Source organism: Cetorhinus maximus, chromosome 30 (assembly GCF_964194155.1).
Source record: "Cetorhinus maximus chromosome 30, sCetMax3.hap1.1, whole genome shotgun sequence".
In the NCBI taxonomy this organism is placed as follows: Eukaryota; Metazoa; Chordata; class Chondrichthyes; order Lamniformes; family Cetorhinidae; genus Cetorhinus; species Cetorhinus maximus.
Window position 1 is genome coordinate 4475966 of NC_135908.1, and position 18988 is coordinate 4494953.

An 18988-nucleotide genomic window follows, 5' to 3' on the forward strand; every position below is an offset into this window, starting at 1 on the left:
TGTATAAAACACTGGTTAGGCCACAGCTGGAATTTTGTGCACAGTTCTGGTCACCACATTACAGGAAGGACATAATTGCTCTGGAGAGAGTGCAGAGGAGATTTACAAGAATGTTGCCAGGGCTGGAAAATTGCAGTTATGGGGAGAGATTGGATAGGATGGGGTTGTTTTCCTTAGAACAGAGGAGGCTAAGGGGTGACCTAATTGAGGTGTATAAAATTATGATGAGCCTAGATAGGGTTGGCAGGAAAGACTTGTTTCCCCTAGCTGAGGGGTCAATTACCAGGAGGCATATATTTAAGGTGATTGGTAGAAGGTTTAGAGGGGACATGTGGAAAAACGTTTTCACCCAGAGGGTGGTGGATGTCTGGAATTCACAGCTGAAGTTGATGTTGGAGGCTGAACCTTGCAACTCATTTAGAAGTTAAAAACAAAAAGCTAAAAGCTACTGCAGATGCTGGAAATCCAAAACAAAAACAGAATTACCTGGAAAAACTCAGCAAGTCTGGCAGCATCGGCGGAGAAGAAATCAGTTAACGTTTCGAGCCTTCATGGCCCTTCGGCAGAACTGGAGCATAGTTAGAAGAAAGGAGAAATATAAATTGGTCTAAGGTGGGTGGGGGGAGGGGGGGGAAGAGACACATTGAGGGTGTGGTGTGATGATTGTGGAGATGAGCAGATAATCAAAAGATGTCACAGACAAAAGGGTCAAAGAGGTGTTGAAGGTGGTGGTCTTTGTCTGAGAAAAGTGCTAATTAAGAATGGAAGACAGGATATTCAAAGTACAGCTCTAGTGGGGGTGGGGTGGAAAGACTAGAGGTTTTAGTTTTAGATTTAAAAATAATGGAAATAGGTGGGGAAAGAAGAATCTATATAAATTATTGAAAAAAAAAGCTGGGGGGGTGGGAAAGAAACGGGGTGGGGATGGGGGGAGGGGGAGTTTAAGATCTAAAGTTGTTGAATTCAATATTCAGCCCAGAGGGCTGTAAAGTGCCTAGTCGGAAGATGAGGTGCTGTTCCTCCAGTTTGCGTTGGGCTTCACTGGAACAATGCAGCAAGCCAAGGACAGACATGTTGGCAAGAGAACAGGGTGGAGTGTTAAAATGGCAAGCGACAGGGAGGTTTGGGTCTTTCTTGCGGACAGACCGCAGGTGTTCCGCAAAACAGTCGCCCAGTTTGCGTTTGGTCTCTCCAATGTAGAGGAGACCGCATTGGGAGCAACGAATGCAGTAGACTAAGTTAGGGGAAATGCAAGTGAAATGCTGCTTCACTTGAAAGGAGTGTTTGGGCCCTTGGACGGTGAGGAGAGAGGAAGTGAAGGGGCAGGTGTTGCATCTTCTGTGTGGGCATGGGGAGGTGCCATAAGTGGGGGTTGAGGAGTAGGGGGTGATGGAGGAGTGGACCAGGGTGTCCCGGAGGGAACGATCCCTACGGAATGCCGTCAAAGGGGGTGAAGGGAAGATGCGTTTGGTGGTGGCATCATGCTGGAGTTGGCGGAAATGGCGGAGGATGATCCTTTGAATGCGGAGGCTGGTGGGGTGATAAGTGAGGACAAGGGGGACCCTATCATGTTTCTGGGAAGGAGGAGAAGGCGTGAGGGAGGATGCGCGGGTTATGGGCCGGACACGGTTGAGGGCCCTGTCAACGACCGTGGATGGAAAACCTCGGTTAAGGAAGAAGGAGGACATGTCAGAGGAGCTGTTTTTGAAGGTAGCGTCATCAGAACAGATGCGACGGAGGCGAAGGAACTGAGAGAATGGGATGGAGTGTCCAGCCCATATCCCGCGCATCCTCCCTCACGCCTTCTCCTCCTTCCCAGAAACATGATAGGGTCCCCCTTGTCCTCACTTATCACCCCACCAGCCTCCGCATTCAAAGGATCATCCTCCGCCATTTCCGCCAACTCCAGCATGATGCCACCACCAAACACATCTTCCCTTCACCCCCCTTGACGGCATTCCGTAGGGATCGTTCCCTCCGGGACACCCTGGTCCACTCCTCCATCACCCCCTACTCCTCAACCCCCACTTATGGCACCTCCCCATGCCCACGCAGAAGATGCAACACCTGCCCCTTCACTTCCTCTCTCCTCACCGTCCAAGGGCCCAAACACTCCTTTCAAGTGAAGCAGCATTTCACTTGCATTTCCCCTAACTTAGTCTACTGCGTTCGTTGCTCCCAATGCGGTCTCCTCTACATTGGAGAGACCAAACGCAAACTGGGCGACCGTTTTGCGGAACACCTGCGGTCTGTCCGCAAGAAAGACCCAAACCTCCCTGTCGCTTGCCATTTTAACACTCCACCCTGTTCTCTTGCCAACATGTCTGTCCTTGGCTTGCTGCATTGTTCCAGTGAAGCCCAACGCAAACTGGAGGAACAGCACCTCATCTTCCGACTAGGCACTTTACAGCCTTCTGGGCTGAATATTGAATTCAACAACTTTAGATCTTAAACTCCCCCTCCCCCCATCCCCACCCCGTTTCTTTTCCCCCTCCCCCCGCTTTTTTTTCAATAATTTATATAGATTCTTCTTTCCCCACCTATTTCCATTATTTTTAAATCTAAAACTAAAACCTCTAGTCTTTCCACCCCACCCCCACTAGAGCTGTACTTTGAATATCCTGTCTTCCATTCTTAATTAGCACTTTTCTCAGACAAAGACCACCACCTTCAACACCTCTTTGACCCTTTTGTCTGTGACATCTTTTGATTATCTGCTCATCTCCACAATCATCACACCACACCCTCAATGTGTCTCTTCCCCGCCCCCCCCCACCCACCTTAAACCAATTTATATTTCTCCTTTCTTCTAACTATGCTCCAGTTCTGCCGAAGGGCCATGAAGGCTCGAAACGTTAACTGATTTCTTCTCATTTAGAAGTTACCTGGATCTACATCTGAAGTGCTGTAACCTGCAACGCTACAGACAGGTGCTGGAAAATGGGATTAAAATGAGGGGGCTAGTTTCTTTTTTCTCTTTTTTAGCCAATGCATACACGATGGGCTGAATGGCCTCTTTCTGCACCACAACTTTTCTGGGGTTCAGTGGTGTAGAAATGATGATGCACAGGGTATCACAACTGGGTAGGGCAGGCTGGGTGGGCCAAATAATCTTTTCCCATTTGACAATGTTCCTAAGATATAGACGATGAATGGAGCAAATCAACCTGGCTTCAAAAAATATTATCACTGGCGTAAATTAGCTGTTCATTATTTTCACACTCCAGTAATTCCTCCAATGAAAAATGTGGAACTAATTTGTGGAGGTTTTTGAAAAGTTATGATTTTTTTTATTCATTCATGGAATGTGGGCATCACTGCCTAGGACCTGCATTTATTGCCCATATTGCCCATCCCTAATTGCCCTTAAGAAGGTGGTGGTGATCCGCCTTCTTGAACCGCTGCAGTCCATGCAGTGTAGGTACACCCACAGTGCTGTTCGGGGTGGGGGGGAGTTCCAGGATTTTGATCCATTTTTAGACAGTGGGTGGGATTTCGTCATAAGAACACAAGAAATAGGAGCAGGAGTAGACCATTCAGCCCATCAAGCCTGCTTCATCATTCAATATGCTCATGGCTGATCTTCTGCCTCAACTCTACTCTTCTGCCGCTCCCCATATCCCTTAGTTCCCCAAGAGACCAAAAAGCTGTCTAGCCCAGCCTTAAATATATTCGATGAAGGAGCATGCACAACCCTCTGGGGTAAAGAATTCCAAAGATTCACAATCCTTTGAGCAAGGAAATTTCCCCTCATCTCAGTCCTAAGTGATTGGTCCCTTATCCTGAGACTGTGCCCCGTGTTCTAGATTCCCCAGCCAGTGTCCACCCTGTCAAGCATCTTCAGAATCTTGAACATTTCAATGAGATCTCCTCTCATCCTTATAAACTCCAGAGAATATAAGCCCAATTTGCGCAGTTTCTCATCCTGGGGAACCAATCTAGTGAACCTTCATTCTGCTGCGTCAAATGTAAATATAACCTTCCTTAAATACAGAAACCAAAACTGCACGCAGTATTGCAGTACTCCCCACTAGGAATTGGCCAAGATGATGGACGGACGCATCTTGTGGTGCTTGCAAGTCTGCATCGCTTGCAGTGAGAACTTCTTCCAGCTTTTCTTCATGGGGGTTATTTAGAAGAATGCCCCTTTGGGATCTATGAAAGACAGGCAGTCCCTGAACCAGCGACTGATGATGGCTGCCACCATATCCTAGCCATATTTTCAGAATTTTTGGCATTCCTATCTCTGCAATCTCCTATAACCCTCCGGGAGCTCGGCGTTCCTCCAATTCTTGTCTATCCTCAGTTCTCTTCCTTACCCCATTAATGGCTGCTTCAGCCATATAGGCTCTAATCTCTGGAATTCCCTCCCTAAAACTCGCCAATGGAAAATCCCTCTCCTTTAAGACAGTTGTTAAAACTTGCCTCTCTGAACTGTCCTAATGTGGCTCATTGTCAAGTTGTTGTCTGGCAACAGTCCTGTGAAAAACCTCAGGACACTTTATGATATTAGTGGCGCTGTATAAATCCATGGGTAGAGTGTAAAATGACGCGCGGTGATGTCAGGCGTGCATCCTGACGTCACCTCGCGCCATCTGGATTTCCAGTTCGGCGGGCGCGCAACCTGTTAAGGCCTGTTAAAAACTAATTAAAATAGTTAACTGAGCTGCCCGTCCAACCTTAAGGTTGTCGAGCGGGCGAAGAGCCCGGGCGGACTCCACATTTTTCATGGAACCTCGTCCACGGGCGGGATGAGGTTTCATGGAGGTTTTTATAAATTAAATGAAGTTTATCGTTAATGTTCCTTGACATGCCCCAGCTCATGTGATATTGTCACATGAGGGGACATGTCTTAAAATATTTTCTTTCCTTTATTTAGCTTTTAAAAACTTTAACTAATCTCCCTGAGGCACCTCCGTGCCTGAGGGAGATTTCTGCGCTCTTTCACGCGCGTGCACGAAAGAGCGCAGACCCTGACTCGAGGAATCCACCCCTGCCCGCAGCTTCTGCCTTAATTGGCCCGTCCACGTAAAATGGCGGCGCGGACCCGATCGGGGGCACCGATTGGGTTCGTGCCTGCTCCCGCCCACCCCCGCACAATCCCCCCGATAGGGGGGAAATTCTGCCCCATGTTTCTGTTGTTACTAGCTAAACGAATAAATGTCACGACAGTGAGGTGGGAAAGACTGCATCATTCAAGTGGCCCAAAACTACAACTTTGCGTAAAGCAGTGGAGGGTAGGTCAAGGAGAACAAAGGCTCAGATCTGGAGTGATTGGCCCAGTTGCAATTGAGCCCAGCTATCTTATTTCTCCACTGGTAGATCTCTGTCCATGGTACTGAGTTGTTGTCCATTGCGATCGAGAAAATGATCAGGTAGTCCTGATGGATCAGTGACTGAGGTGAAAGTGCGAATCAAACAAACGAGCCTTTCCTTACTGAGAGAGCTATGTGGAAACCCAAGACCTTAGTGTAAGAAACAGCCAAAGAGATGGAAAGAGATGAGATAAATCAAGGGGTGTCAATGAGATAAATAATGTGGACAATCAAGAAACTGTGATGCCCGAGGCGTGAGGGGTGCTATGCATTAGTCAATCTCCTATATGTTTGCGCATGGGAAGACATGTTCCCTCTAAGTTGCTAATGGCAACAAGCCAACAGAAGTTAGAATGAACATTGATGGGAAGCTGGCTGGATAACTGAAGTTTCTTACCACTACAGTGTGAGGAGCTTGAAGGCAGAAAATGGAGCCACTGGAATGCCCCGACTGTCAAGAGGGTATAATTACAGTGTGACCTGTTTACATAGGAAATTTCCATTCTAAATGCAGAGTTTATAATGAAAAACAGATGGCACAACAAAGTGACAACAGAAGGTAAGGATGTGTGGACACCGACCTACAAGATGCATAATAATATAAATAGATAATGAATAACATTCAGCCAAATCACCCGATAACCGCCATTTAATGCCATTGTTACAGCACAAGCATGACCACAATGTCAAGACCCAGGCCGGAATTCCCACCCCCCCCACCACCCCCACCACTGTGGCGGGTTCCCCAGCGGCAGGGCCGGTGAGCCATTGAAACCTCCATTCACATCGACGGGACCGGAAATTCCCGCTGGCGTGAGGGGCTGGAAAATTGTGGCCCAAGCCTATTAATGCTGAAATATTCCATTGTGCTACAGTATCATGTTGAAACTTCTAATTGTTTTTTTTTAAACTTGACAATACCACAATGTATATTACGCCAAAAAAAAACCACTCTCCGTATCATTCAGAAGTGGAACATAACAGTAAACTCATATATGATGGCACATTTCTTTCTCAAATAGTTTCATTATTGTTGCCAGGTTTATGTTAACTGGGTTAGGTGGATTAAGCTTACACAGATTTCTGATCCTATTAGCAGTACTAGCATTCCAGTCAAAATGTGTCTGAAGCCCTGACTCATTGCTTCTCCAAACTTCTTCTAATAAAAGTGATCTTTGTTCTCTTGCCGTTGACCCTGTGCTTAACTTAAATCTTGATGGGGACTTTTTCACTGTGGTTTTCAACTGGGGCTCAGTGGATAACACACTTGCCTCAGAGCCAGAAAGTCATGGGTTCCCACTCCAGACCCTTGAATAAAGAATCAAGGTTGACACTCCAGTGCAGTGCTGAGGGAGTGCTGCACTGTCAGAGGCTGACACTCCAGTGCAGTGCTGAGGGAGTGCTGCACTGTCAGAGGCTAACACTCCAGTGCAGTGCTGAGGGAGTGCTGCATTGTCAGAGGCTGACACTCCAGTGCAGTGCTGAGGGAGTGCTGCACTGTCAGAGGCTGACACTCCAGTGCAGTGCTGAGGGAGTGCTGCACTGTCAGAGGCTGACACTCCAGTGCAGTGCTGAGGGAGTGCTGCACTGTCAGAGGCTGACACTCCAGCGCAGTGCTGAGGGAGTGCTGCACTGTCAGAGGCTGACACTCCAGTGCAGTGCTGAGGGAGTTCTGCACTGTCAGAGGCTGACACTCTAGTGCCGTGCTGAGGGAGTGCTGCACTGTCAGAGGCTGACGCTCTAGTGCCGTGCTGAGGGAGTGCTGCACTGTCAGAGGCTGACGCTCCAGTGCAGTGCTGAGGGAGTGCTGCACTGTCAGAGGCTGACTCTCCAGTGCAGTGCTGAGGGAGTGCTGCACTGTCAGAGGTGCCTTCTTTCAGTTGTCGTGTAAAATCAAGGCCAGGTTTGCCTGCTGTCTCAGGTAGACCTAAGAGACACTAGGTGCTACTTTAGAGAAGACTTCTATTCAGTGTCCTGGCCAATATTTATCCCTAAACCAACGTCACAAAAACAGATTATCTAGTCATTATCACATTTCTCTTGTTGGGAGCTTGCTATGCACAAATTGGCTGTGCATTTCCTGCGTTATGACAGTGGCAGTACTTCATTGGCTGTGAAATGCTTTGGTAGTCCTGAGATCGTCAACGGCGCTATATAAATGCAGGTCCTTTCTTCCTTTTCCTTCCACTGCAATTGCCATATGGACAGCATCGCTCGGCGAGGCAAAAGAATTGCATTAAATCCATTTGCTGTACCTTGGCAGTCTTCAAATATATCACCCGGGCTCCATTAATGCTCTTCAAAAGATTCTGGGGTCCCGCCCACAGCGGGAATGGAAGGTTTGGAGAGCCAGCCAAAAGTCCACTGGCTTCGGGTGGCACGGGGAAAATGCCAACCGTGGGCGAGACCGGAAAATCCCACCCGTAAAGTCACAGCCGAAGCTAGTGCCATAAACATCACTTTATCCGGGACTAATTAATAAAGCTGATACCCAAGAGGGAATTAATGCCCCCAACGACTCTGATGATGTACATTGCATTTTCTAACACGAATGGTCACTAAATATGGAGCTTACTACATTACCTGACTCATTTCCTTACGCATAGCGTCCTGTCCCACCTTTAGATCGATTCAGCCACGGCTTTCGAGCTTCCTGACATTTACATTTCTGAAAGGTTTGGAGCCAGCTCCCCTCACTCAAAATTTCAAGAAACAGCGACTCAGGTCATCACCCTCGGGCCATAAAAACAATTACACACAGGAGCGGTAGGGGCATTCAACCAAAAATAAAATAAAATCGGGGTCACGTGGGATTCTGAATAATTCAGCGAAGCCCACAGCTTTCGTGGAAGGAAGCGGAATCTTCCAAAGGCCTGCACACACAACACATGACCACATTCACTGCATTTTGTTAACCGTGCAAACCAGCTTGAGGTTTTATAATGCGCAGCAACAATAATTATAAGCAGATTTAGTGGGCATAAAATGTGCCAACTGTCAGTTGTGAACAATTTCTCAATGATTCTACTGCACCGATTGTTAATCTTCTTGTGTGAGCATTGTTGTACCCCAGGGATAAGTGGGGAACATCTGCAATGACTGCCTTTCCAACAAAATAATCCTCTGGTAACTGGAACACAGGAGCAGGATAGGCTATTCGGCCCATCGAGCCTACTCCGCCATTCAATATGGTCATGGTTGATCATCCACTTCAATGCCTTTTTCCCCCCACACTATCCCCCGACTCCTTTACTTCATTGGTATTTAGAAATCTGTCAGTCTCTGCTTTAAACATTCTCAATGATTGAGCTTCCACAACCCGCTGGGGTGGAGATTTCCAAAGATTCACAACCGTTTGATTGGTAAGGGGAATCAAAGGTTACGAGGAGAAGGCAGGAGAATGGGGTTGAGAAACTTATCAGCCATGATTGAATGGCGGAGCAGACTCGATGGGCCGAATGGCCTAATTTCTGCTCCTATGTCTTATGGAGTAAAAATATTCTCCTCATCTCGGTCCTAAGTGGCTTCTTGCTTACTTTGAAATTGTGTCCCCTGGTTCTAGACTCCCCAACCAGGGGACACATCTTACCTGCATCTACCCTGTCTGAATTTGTAGGTTTCAGTGAGATCACCTCTCATTCTTCGAAACTCTAGAGAATACAGGCCCAGTTTCCCCAATCTCTCTTCATAGGCCATCCCGGGAACAAGTCTGGTGAACCTTCATTGTACTCCCTCTATGGCAATAATATCCTCCCTAAGGTAAGGGGACCAAAATTGCACACAGTACTCCAGGTGTGGTCTAACCAAGGTTCTACGCAATTGAAACAAGGCTTTGCCACTCCTGTACTCAAAAACTCTTGCGATTATATTTCAGCTGCTTAAATGTGCAATAACATGTATTTAAAAGAAGAGCAATCAGTACTGTACTGTCCAATTGTTCTATGTTTGATTAAATGCATCTGTTTACTATTGATGCTCACTGTGCTTGATTTGTTAAGCCTGGGTGTGGACTCAGAGAAAAGTAAACAAATTGTAGAAAGAGCTGGAAGCTTGTGCTGAAACATGCAGTGGACATTTTATAGCACTGTAAATAAAACCTGTTACACACATAGAAATTAGTGACATCTCTGCATAGGTCCGAGATATAAAATATACGACAAATAGCAAAGATGTGCGATATTAAGGAACAGTTTCAAAGGTGCTTAAGTTATGAGGAATGATTAAGGAAATTAAGCTTGTTTTCCAGGGAGATGCTGTTGGATGGTTCCAAGATCATCATCAGAGTTGGGAATATCGATCCAGGAAAATTGAAATGCTATGGCAACGGATTCAAATCCTGAGGATGTAAGCTAAAATGGGAGAAGTTAGGGATAAGTAGGGAGGCTGGGAGGAACTGTTGCATCCAAAAGGAGCAGTGCAGACGTGGGATATGTTGCCAGAGATGGGCACCAAAACAGACAGTATACATTGGATCAGAAACAACGTAAGTTATTTTTTTAAAGAAAGCAGAGATCAAGTGATCTGGAGGGAATAGGAGTAAATGGCCAGATTGTTCCACCTTCTGCCGTCCCTAGAAATTCTTCTGTTGCAACATGTTGCAATTAGTGTCAGTTTGCAAGACTATTTTTATTAGGCTGCATATTGTTGAAAAGAGAGACATGTTGCCAAAGATTTTCGTCATGCACTCATCAGGACAAACACAAGAATGCCAAATTTCAAACAATCACAAGAGTTTATACTACAGGAGAAAAGGGTGATTATATAGCGACACACCAAGTCCCAATCTGATGATTGGGTGATTTTCCCCACCGATCAGACCTGGAGACCACACTGCTAAAGTGACTAAGATTAATTTTATGCACATAATTTGTGTTACCTAACTATCCTCCAGTGACTGCATTTTCTGGAGCAATAATCCTGCTTTTATCGGGAGACTTTGCTGCGGTTTAGGGGGGTGGGGGTGGGGGTAGGGGTGGGGTTTGGGGGTGGGGGGTTGGGGTGGGGGTGGGGGGTTGGAGGTTGGGGGTAGGGGTGGGGGGTGGGGGTAGGGGTGGGGGTTGGGGTGGGGGGTGGGGGTGGGGAGTTGGGGTGGGAGTGTGGGGGTGGAGGTTGGGGGTGGGAGGCCAGTGGGGATGGGGGGTGGGGGGTGGGGGTGGGGGGTGGGGGTGGGGGGTTGGAGGTTGGGGGTAGGGGTGGGGGGTGGGGGTAGGGGTGGGGGTAGGGGTGGGGGTGGGGGGTGGGGGTGGGGAGTTGGGGTGGGAGTGTGGGGGTGGAGGTTGGGGGTGGGAGGCCAGTGGGGATGGGGGGTGGGGGGTGGGGGTGGGGGGTGGCACATTTCAAAATTTATCTCACTCAAGGGCCGAATGAGCAAATTTCCAAAAGATAAAGTTTGGCGAACATTAAGCATGAATTTCAAAAAAAAATTGAGGTATGAAAGCAACTTGCTGAGCAAAAAATAACGAGTAATAAATAAAGATGCGTATTAGAGTGTAACAGGGTGAGAGTGTGTGTGTCTGGCTCACTCCCAGTCTCAGGGTCCTCACTCACTCACCTTCACCCACTCAGAGTGGATGAGAGTTCTCGATGGTCTATGAGGTGAGGGTGAATGAGAAACCTGAGACTGTGACTGAGTTAAACTAATGGACACACCCTGCCCCCCTCACACTCTCTCTCAACCCCCCTCACACACTCTCTCGCCCCCCTCACACTCTCTCTCAAACCCCCTCACACTCTCTCTCAAACCCCCTCACACTCTTTCTCAAACCCCCTCACACTCTCTCTCAAACCCCCTCACACTCTCTCTCAAACCCCCTCACACCCTCTCTCAAACCCCCTCACACCCTCTCTCAAACCCCCTCACACCCTCTCTCAAACCCCTCACACTCTCTCTCAAACCCCCCTCACACCCTCTCTCAAACCCCCCCCCCCACACTCTCTCTCGCCCCCCTCACACTCTCTCTCAAACCCCTTCACACCCTCTCTCAAACCCCCTCACACTCTCTCTCAAACCCCCCTCACACCCTCTCTCAAACCCCCCCCCTCACACTCTCTCTCAAACCCCCCTCACACCCTCTCTCAAACCCCCCCTCACACTCTCTCTCGCCCCCCTCACACTCTCTCTCAAACCCCCTCACACTCTCTTCTCGCCCCCCTCACACTCTCTCTCGCCCCCTCACACTCTCTCAAACCCCCTCACACTCTCTCAAACCCCCTCACACTCTCTCTCAAACCCCCTCACACTCTCTCTCGCCCCCCTCACACTCTCTCGCCCCCCTCACACTCTCTCAAACCCCCTCACACTCTCTCTCAAACCCCCTCACACTCTCTCTCAAACCCCCCTCACACCCTCTCTCAAACCCCCCCCCCACACTCTCTCTCGCCCCCTCACACTCTCTCTCAAACCCCCTCACACCCTCTCTCAAACCCCCTCACACTCTCTCTCAAACCCCCCTCACACCCTCTCTCAAACCCCCCCTCACACTCTCTCTCGCCCCCTCACACCCTCTCTCAAACCCACCCTCACACTCTCTCTCGCCCCCCTCACACTCTCTCTCAAACCCCCTCACACTCTCTCAAACCCCCTCACACTCTCTCAAACCCCCTCACACTCTCTCAAACCCCCTCACACTCTCTCTCAAACCCCCTCACACTCTCTCAAACCCCCTCACACTCTCTCTCAAACCCCCTCACACTCTCTCTCAAACCCCCTCACACTCTCTCAAACCCCCTCACACTCTCAAACCCCTCACACTCTCTCTCAAACCCCCTCACACTCTCTCTCCCCCCTCACACTCTCTCACCCTCCTCACACTCTCTCACCCCCCTCACACTCTCTCACCCCCCTCACACTCTCTCTCACCCCCCTCACACTCTCTCTCGTCCCCCCTTGTACTCTCACTCGAACCCCCTCACACTCTCTCTCAAACCCCCTCACACCCTCTCTCAAACCCCCCCCCTCACACTCTCTCTCGCCCCCCTCACACTCTCTCTCAAACCCCCTCACACCCTCTCTCAAACCCCCTCACACTCTCTCTCAAACCCCCCTCACACCCTCTCTCAAACCCCCCCCCACACTCTCTCTCAAACCCCCCTCACACCCTTTCTCAAACCCCCCCCCCACACTCTCTCTCGCCCCCCTCACACTCTCTCTCAAACCCCCTCACACTCTCTCTCATCCCCCCCTCACACTCTCTCTCAAACCCCCTCACACTCTCTCTCATCCCCTCACGCTCTCTCTCTCGGCCCCCTCACACTCTCAACCCCCTCCCCTCCCCTCTCCACCCTCCCCTCCAACCCACACTCTCTGTCTCTCACACAGGGTCCAGTCACTCACTTCTTTAGAAGCCAGTGGGCCCCGCTCCCACTGCCTTGTGCTCTGCTCCGGCCCACTGAGCCCCACTCTGCACACCTAGACCCCGCTCCCCGGCATCTCCACTTCCCAGGCCTTGGCTCCCCGTGCCCTCAGTTCCCAAGCCCCCACTCCTCAGCTCCCCAGAGACTGAACTCATCGCCGCTGGTTTTTGCTGCTCCTCCAATCGCAGATTGTTTCTCTCCCACAATGGCTGCTGATAGGTTTATTAGTGAACCTATCAGCAGCCAATCAGTGGCAAAAGTGGGAGAGAACCAGCCTGTGATTGGAGAAGTAGCTCCATGCAGAATTTTCCATTAAAACTTACCTGTATGACCGGAATTTTGAAAACTGGCTCTGGGGGCATAGAGGGGCCTGTGGGCCATATGTTGGACAAGCTTGCTATAAACACTTAAAGCTTTCTTATATTACAACAGTGACTGGATATAAAAGTAGCAAAGTTTTGCTACAATTGGATAGGACATTGGTGAGACCAAATCTGGAGTACTGTGTACAGGTTTGGTCTCCTTGCTTAAGAAAGGAAATAATTGCATTAGAAGCAGTTCAGAGAAGGTTCACTCCACTGATCTCTGGGAGGAAAGGGTTATCTTGTGAGGAAAGATTGGACAGGTATCCATTCGAGGTTAGGAAATTGAGAGGTGATCTTATTGAAACGTATACAATCCTGAGGGGACTTGACAGGGTGGGTGCTGAGAGGGCGTTTCCCCTTATGGGAGAGACTAGAACTAGGGGCCACAGTTTAAAAATAGGGGGTCTCCTACTTAAGACGGAGATGAGGAGAGTTTTTTTCTCTCAGAGGGCCGTTGGTCTGTGGAATTCTCTTCCTCAGAGAGCAGTGGAGGCTGAATCGTCATTGAATATTTTTAAGTCTGAGATGGATCAATTCTTAACTGACAAGGGAGTGAAAGGATACAGGGGCTAGACAGGAAAGTGGAGGCTACAATCAGATCGGCATGATCTTATCAAATAGCAGAGCAGGCTCAAGGGGCTGAATGGCCTATTCCTGCTCCTAATTCATATGTTCATATGTTCATTAGCTATAAAACGATTTGGGACATAATGAGTTGGTGAGAGGCGCTATATAAATGCACGTCTTTCTCTATAATACATGAATATTTGCACAAAGCAACTTCAAAACTTCAAAATAGTGAACTCATTGCTTTGTGCAGATGTGCAAAAGTCAAATCATAGCAGACTGATGGCTTGTGGGATATTCTCAATATGTTACATCAAGGCAGTGGACTCCTTGGCGATTCACCACTCAAAATCAACTGGTATTATGTAAGATCCTACAACCTGCTTCAATACACAGAGGGACTATATGGCAGTGTGAAGGCTGTTAAAAAAAGTGAGCCATTCTCCATAGTGTATAAAATAACGGCAGTGAATTAATGTTGGTAATCCAATTTATATCTTCACATCAAACAGCTACTCAAGTATCACTCTTGCACTTTATGATGCATTTTGAACCCTTTTTACTGCCTCATAATCCATTGCCATACTTTCCAAGCACCTTCTCGATGCTTTCCTGAAAGACAATCATTCTTTTCCTCTCCACACTCACAAATTGCCAACTCTAGTTTGTCCTTAACGTGTCATTGTACGCAAAACCAGTATCAGTGTGTTCCATAATTTACATCGTTGAAACCAATTTGAATTTGAGGAAATATTTTAATATTGACAATAACCCTGAAAAACTCTCATATTTATTAGAATATAAATATAGAGTCACAGGCATCTAAGATAATGGGAGAGAGAGAGACACAGACAATCAGAAATTCTGAAACTATTCTTGACTTGGTAAAGCAAAGAAAGTGTACAAATGCGATTCAGAAGTAAGTATCTTACCTACCCGTAATAACAGGTCATGTGGAAAAATAATAGCAGAAACAAAGATTCAACGTCTCATTCGACATTGGTGCAGACCTGAAACTGCTTTAGACTGCTTCCACTTTGAATTCCCAAATCGTTTTGTAGCCAACGAACATACGAATGTCTGAATTAGGAGCAGGAGTAGGCCATTCAGCCCCTCGAGCCTGTTCCGCCATTGTTGACTGATCTGAATGTGTCAACATCACAGACTAACATCTGTATTCCATCCATGTTTATTCATGGTTAGCGCTGGTTAAACAGACATGACCTGCTGATATGGTAGTCCTAATAATGAAAAACTTATAAGTGAAATTAATCCAGGGGTGGGTATTGAAGATTTGAAGTGTTAACCTATCCTCTCTGTCTTTTGTAAAGACGCAGCTGCGATCAAATTTTCAAATTTGGTTCGCCAAGGCTTGCGAGAAGTGCTACCTGACAAATCAAAACCGGGCATGGCTTGACCAAAAAGATCCAGCAGGGCCTTGCAAGGAGGCCTGACATCAGACGCAAAGACATTCGGTGGTGATCAGGACAGTATGTATCCTGTGGAGATGAAAAGACAATCAACCTGGTGATCGCAGGATAAAACTGCTGATGAGTAAAGTTGTATCGTTCTTGTCATTTTAAATTTGTTTATGGGATGTGGGCATCACTGGCTAGGCCGGCCATCCCTAATTGCCCTTGAGAAGATGGTGGTGAGCTGCCTTCTTGAACCGCTGCAGTCCATGTTGTGCAGGTACACCCACAGAGCTGTTAGGAAGGGAGTTCCAAGATTTTGACCTAGCGACAGTGAAGGAACGGTGATATATTTCCAAGTCAGGATGGTGTGTGGCTAGAAGAGGAACTTGAAGGTGGTGGTGCTCCCATCTATTTGCTGCCCTTGTCCTTCTAGGTGGTAGAGGTTGCGGGTTTGGAAGGTACTGTGGAAGGAGCCTTGGTGAACTGTAATACTTGATTGAGACTTGCAGGCACCTATTCCAATAAGAAGATACACCAAAGATTGAGAACTGTGGGGGATGCAAACTGCAAAGAATACCATCAGAGAAGGAAGGCAGTATGTTTTGAAGCAGATGGATGATGTGTATTTGATTAACTAGTCTTGCTCGAAAGGAACATTCCAGAATGCCCCACTGAAGGTGTAAAAGCTGACACAGAACAACATAAGAACATAAGAAATAGGAGCAGGAGTAGACCATTCGGCCCCTCGAGCCTGCTCCTCCATTCAATAAGATCATGGCTGATCATCTTGTGTTTCGATTTCCACATTCCCATCGAACCCCGATAACATTTGGTTCCCTTGCCTAACAAGAATCTATCTACCTCCGCCTTAAAAAATATTCAATGACCCCCACCTCCACCACCTTCTGAGGCAGAGAGTTCCAAAGTCGCACAAATTTCTCCTCATCGCTGTCCTAAAAGGGCGACCCCTAATTTAAAAATAGTGCCCAACAACGATCAGTGCTGGCCCTTATGGTTGATTAGAAAGGGAACAAAGGGAAGAGAGAAGCAGCAGCTCAGTCAACTGACTGACTGTATTCACACCTTGAGTGTGAATGGAGCTAAGGGGAACGTTCAGCCTCAATAGCGTAAGTTACTCCTCCTATGTCTGGATACTAACATTTGAACAATGACCAGGATTCTTTTGGGGGGCAGGTTGGTATGGGGGGGAGGGGGTATGCATAAAATTGGACACCACAGCAGTGGCACCTTGCCCACTACCTACCCACCAGCAACGGGGGGAAGTTGAATTCCACCATCTGCCGTGTTGCGATTTGAACCCAGTTACCCAGAGCATTACCCTGGGTCTCTGGATTACCAGCCCAGTGACAATACCACTACACCACCACCTCCTTAAGTGACCAATTAAAACTAAGGGCTTCCTCCCGTTGCCGTTGGGATTTTACCCATTGTCAGGGCAATGGCGGGGGTAAACGGAGGTGGGGGTTTGGGAATTAATTTGGGGGGGGGCCCTCCTTGCTGTGCCTTGTTGTGGGTTGGGAGGGGTGGCTCCTGAATGGGCACTCTGTGGCCAAAGGAGGACCCCCTCAAGATAATTGCCACCCCGCTCCTGTTCCCCCCCACCCCACCACCAGCCCTGACTGCCAGCCTGGCCTTGGCGCAACCCCAAACTTATTTTATCATGGTGCCCAGAATCGTCCCAGATGTCCACCGTGCGGTAGCGGGTGGGATCCCGCCGGCTGCAATGGCGGCTTTTCACGCCACGTAGTCCCATACCCGCCGCATTGCTTATGCATTCCCGGGAAACTCGCCGTTTCCATGGTGGGCAGGCTCTGATTTGCCCACCACATCGTCCTCTCGCCACTTCATCACGCCTGGCACCACATTTAAAGTGCAGCCTCGCTCAGTGCTTCCAGCCCAGGACGGCAGCAAACAAGACATGGCCCCGAAAGGCAAGAAGACTGCAGCCCTCGAGTGCCTTTTGGACACCATGGAGGTCACTGTGATGTCCTCTACCCCTGCTTTGGCCACAGGAGGGACAGCTGCATTACCACTCCGGCTTGGTAGGCGATGGCAGTGGTGATCAGTGCCAATGCTGCACAGAAGAGGTTGGCCATCCAATGCAGAAAGGGGACGAATGATCTCATCCATCCAGCCAGGGTAAGGCAACCATCTCATCGCTCTAAACTCACACACTCACAAGCCCATCACACACTCACTGGCATCTCACTCACTGCCAGCTCAAGGGACATCACCACCCATTCTCACACACACACCCTCACATCTCCATCTGGCCTCATCTCCTCTGGAGACTGACTCCTCAGCCCTCACCATCTTGAGGCCACTTGCACAGATCAACATGTGCCCCCACACACACCCTGGGTTACCCTCCTTCCCCAGTACAGCCCTCATCCTGCAGCCTCTTCCCTTGCCTGAGGCCACTTCTCCCCAATTCCCCAAGCAAGATCTTGCCCTGCAGCCATTGAAAAGCCGCCCACATATGGCTGGTCTGGTGGGTAGAGACCTGCCCGTGAGCCCCCCTAAAAATGATGTGGTGCTGCCTGTGAAGCCTGGCGCTGATGACTGTGAGTGCTGACTGAAGCAAGGAAGGTGCATAAACCTTGAGGTCCCGAGTGAAGTGCAGCTCGCCAAGTGCACGCCTTATATACGCTGTTGTGAAACATGTCGGCGTGTTTTCATGCCGTCATGGGCGGACGATCCAGCGAGGGGATGAGTCCGGCAATGGCCTTACAATGAAATGCTGATGCATTACAATGAGGTTCCTGATACCCACCTGCCAGGGAACGCGGCCCACCATCGACAGGCTGAGCGGTCTGATCGCAAGCTGGATTCACAAATCGGCTCATGAAACCAATTTTTGGCTTTCTCGCCACCAAACACGCCCGACGCCAGTGGGCATGGAAATTCCTGGTCGATGTCCCTTCAGTGGTGACCGCCTATATTTCCAGCAGTGGCCACTGCTCCTTGTGGCGCTGCTGGGACAAGGGAGCTGGCTGCCATTTGATTGGCTAGCAGCTCTCGGAGGCAGGGCTTCCTCCCCAATGGGGCAGCAGTCTTGCCCTGAGCTAATTAACAGCTTGACAGCCATAAAATTGTTGTTTTGTCTGATTTATCTTTAAAATGGTTCAACATTACCATCCCCAAAACCACATAAAGCTTGATAAATGGTGTATCTGGATTGGGCAAGTCTGATGTACCTGATGGTCTTTCTGTATCCTTGATGTAAGGCCCCACGGAAGTCTAATGGGCTATCAATGTATTTCTGGCCTCACCCCTCCCTACCTCTGTAACCTTCTTGACAGGGTGGGTGCGGAGAGGATGTGTCCTCTTGTGGGAGAATCTAGAACTAGGGGGTCACTGTTTTGAATCAGGGGCCCCCCATTTAAGACAGAGATGAGGAGAAATTTTTTTCTTTCAGAGGGGAGTGAGTCTCTCTTCCTAAAAAGGCAGTAGAAGCAGAGTCTTTGAATATTTTTAAGACAGATTCTTGATAAGCAAGGGGTTGAAAGGTAATCGGGGTAGGTTGGAATGTGGAGTTGAGGTTACAATCAGATCTACCATGATATTATTGAATGGCAGAGCAGGCTCATGGGGTGAGTGGCCTACTCCTGCTCCTAATTCGTGTTCGCATGTCCTCCAGCCTGCACCAACTCTCCAAGATCCTTGTGCTCTTCCAATCCTTGCCTCTTTTGAATCTCCAATTTCCATCGCTCCACCATTGGCAGCCATGCCTTTAGACCATAATCACCGGAATTCCCTCCCTTAACCTCTCTCTCTCTCTCTCTCCTACTTTAAGATGCTCCATATCATCTTTGCTAAGATTTTTGGTCATCTCTTTGTGACTCACTTTCAGGTTTTGTTTGGTAATACTTCTATGAAGAACTTTGGGACATTTTGCTTTCTTAAAGGTGCTATTTAGTTGCAAGTTTTTGTGGATCTTCCAATTTCTGTT

At 48.5% G+C, this 18988-nt stretch overlaps 1 protein-coding gene across 1 annotated transcript in view; it reads right to left on the bottom strand.

Annotated features, from left to right (window-relative positions):
- Positions 1-7919, bottom strand: part of LOC144669932 (coiled-coil domain-containing protein 33-like) — a 91622-nt gene extending 83703 nt beyond the window's left edge. The window contains exon 1 of the mRNA XM_078532215.1: positions 7899-7919. Within this exon, the coding sequence (XP_078388341.1) occupies positions 7899-7919 (21 nt within the window). The remainder of the gene's footprint in view (positions 1-7898) is intronic.
- Positions 7920-18988: the final 11069 nt, after the last annotated feature.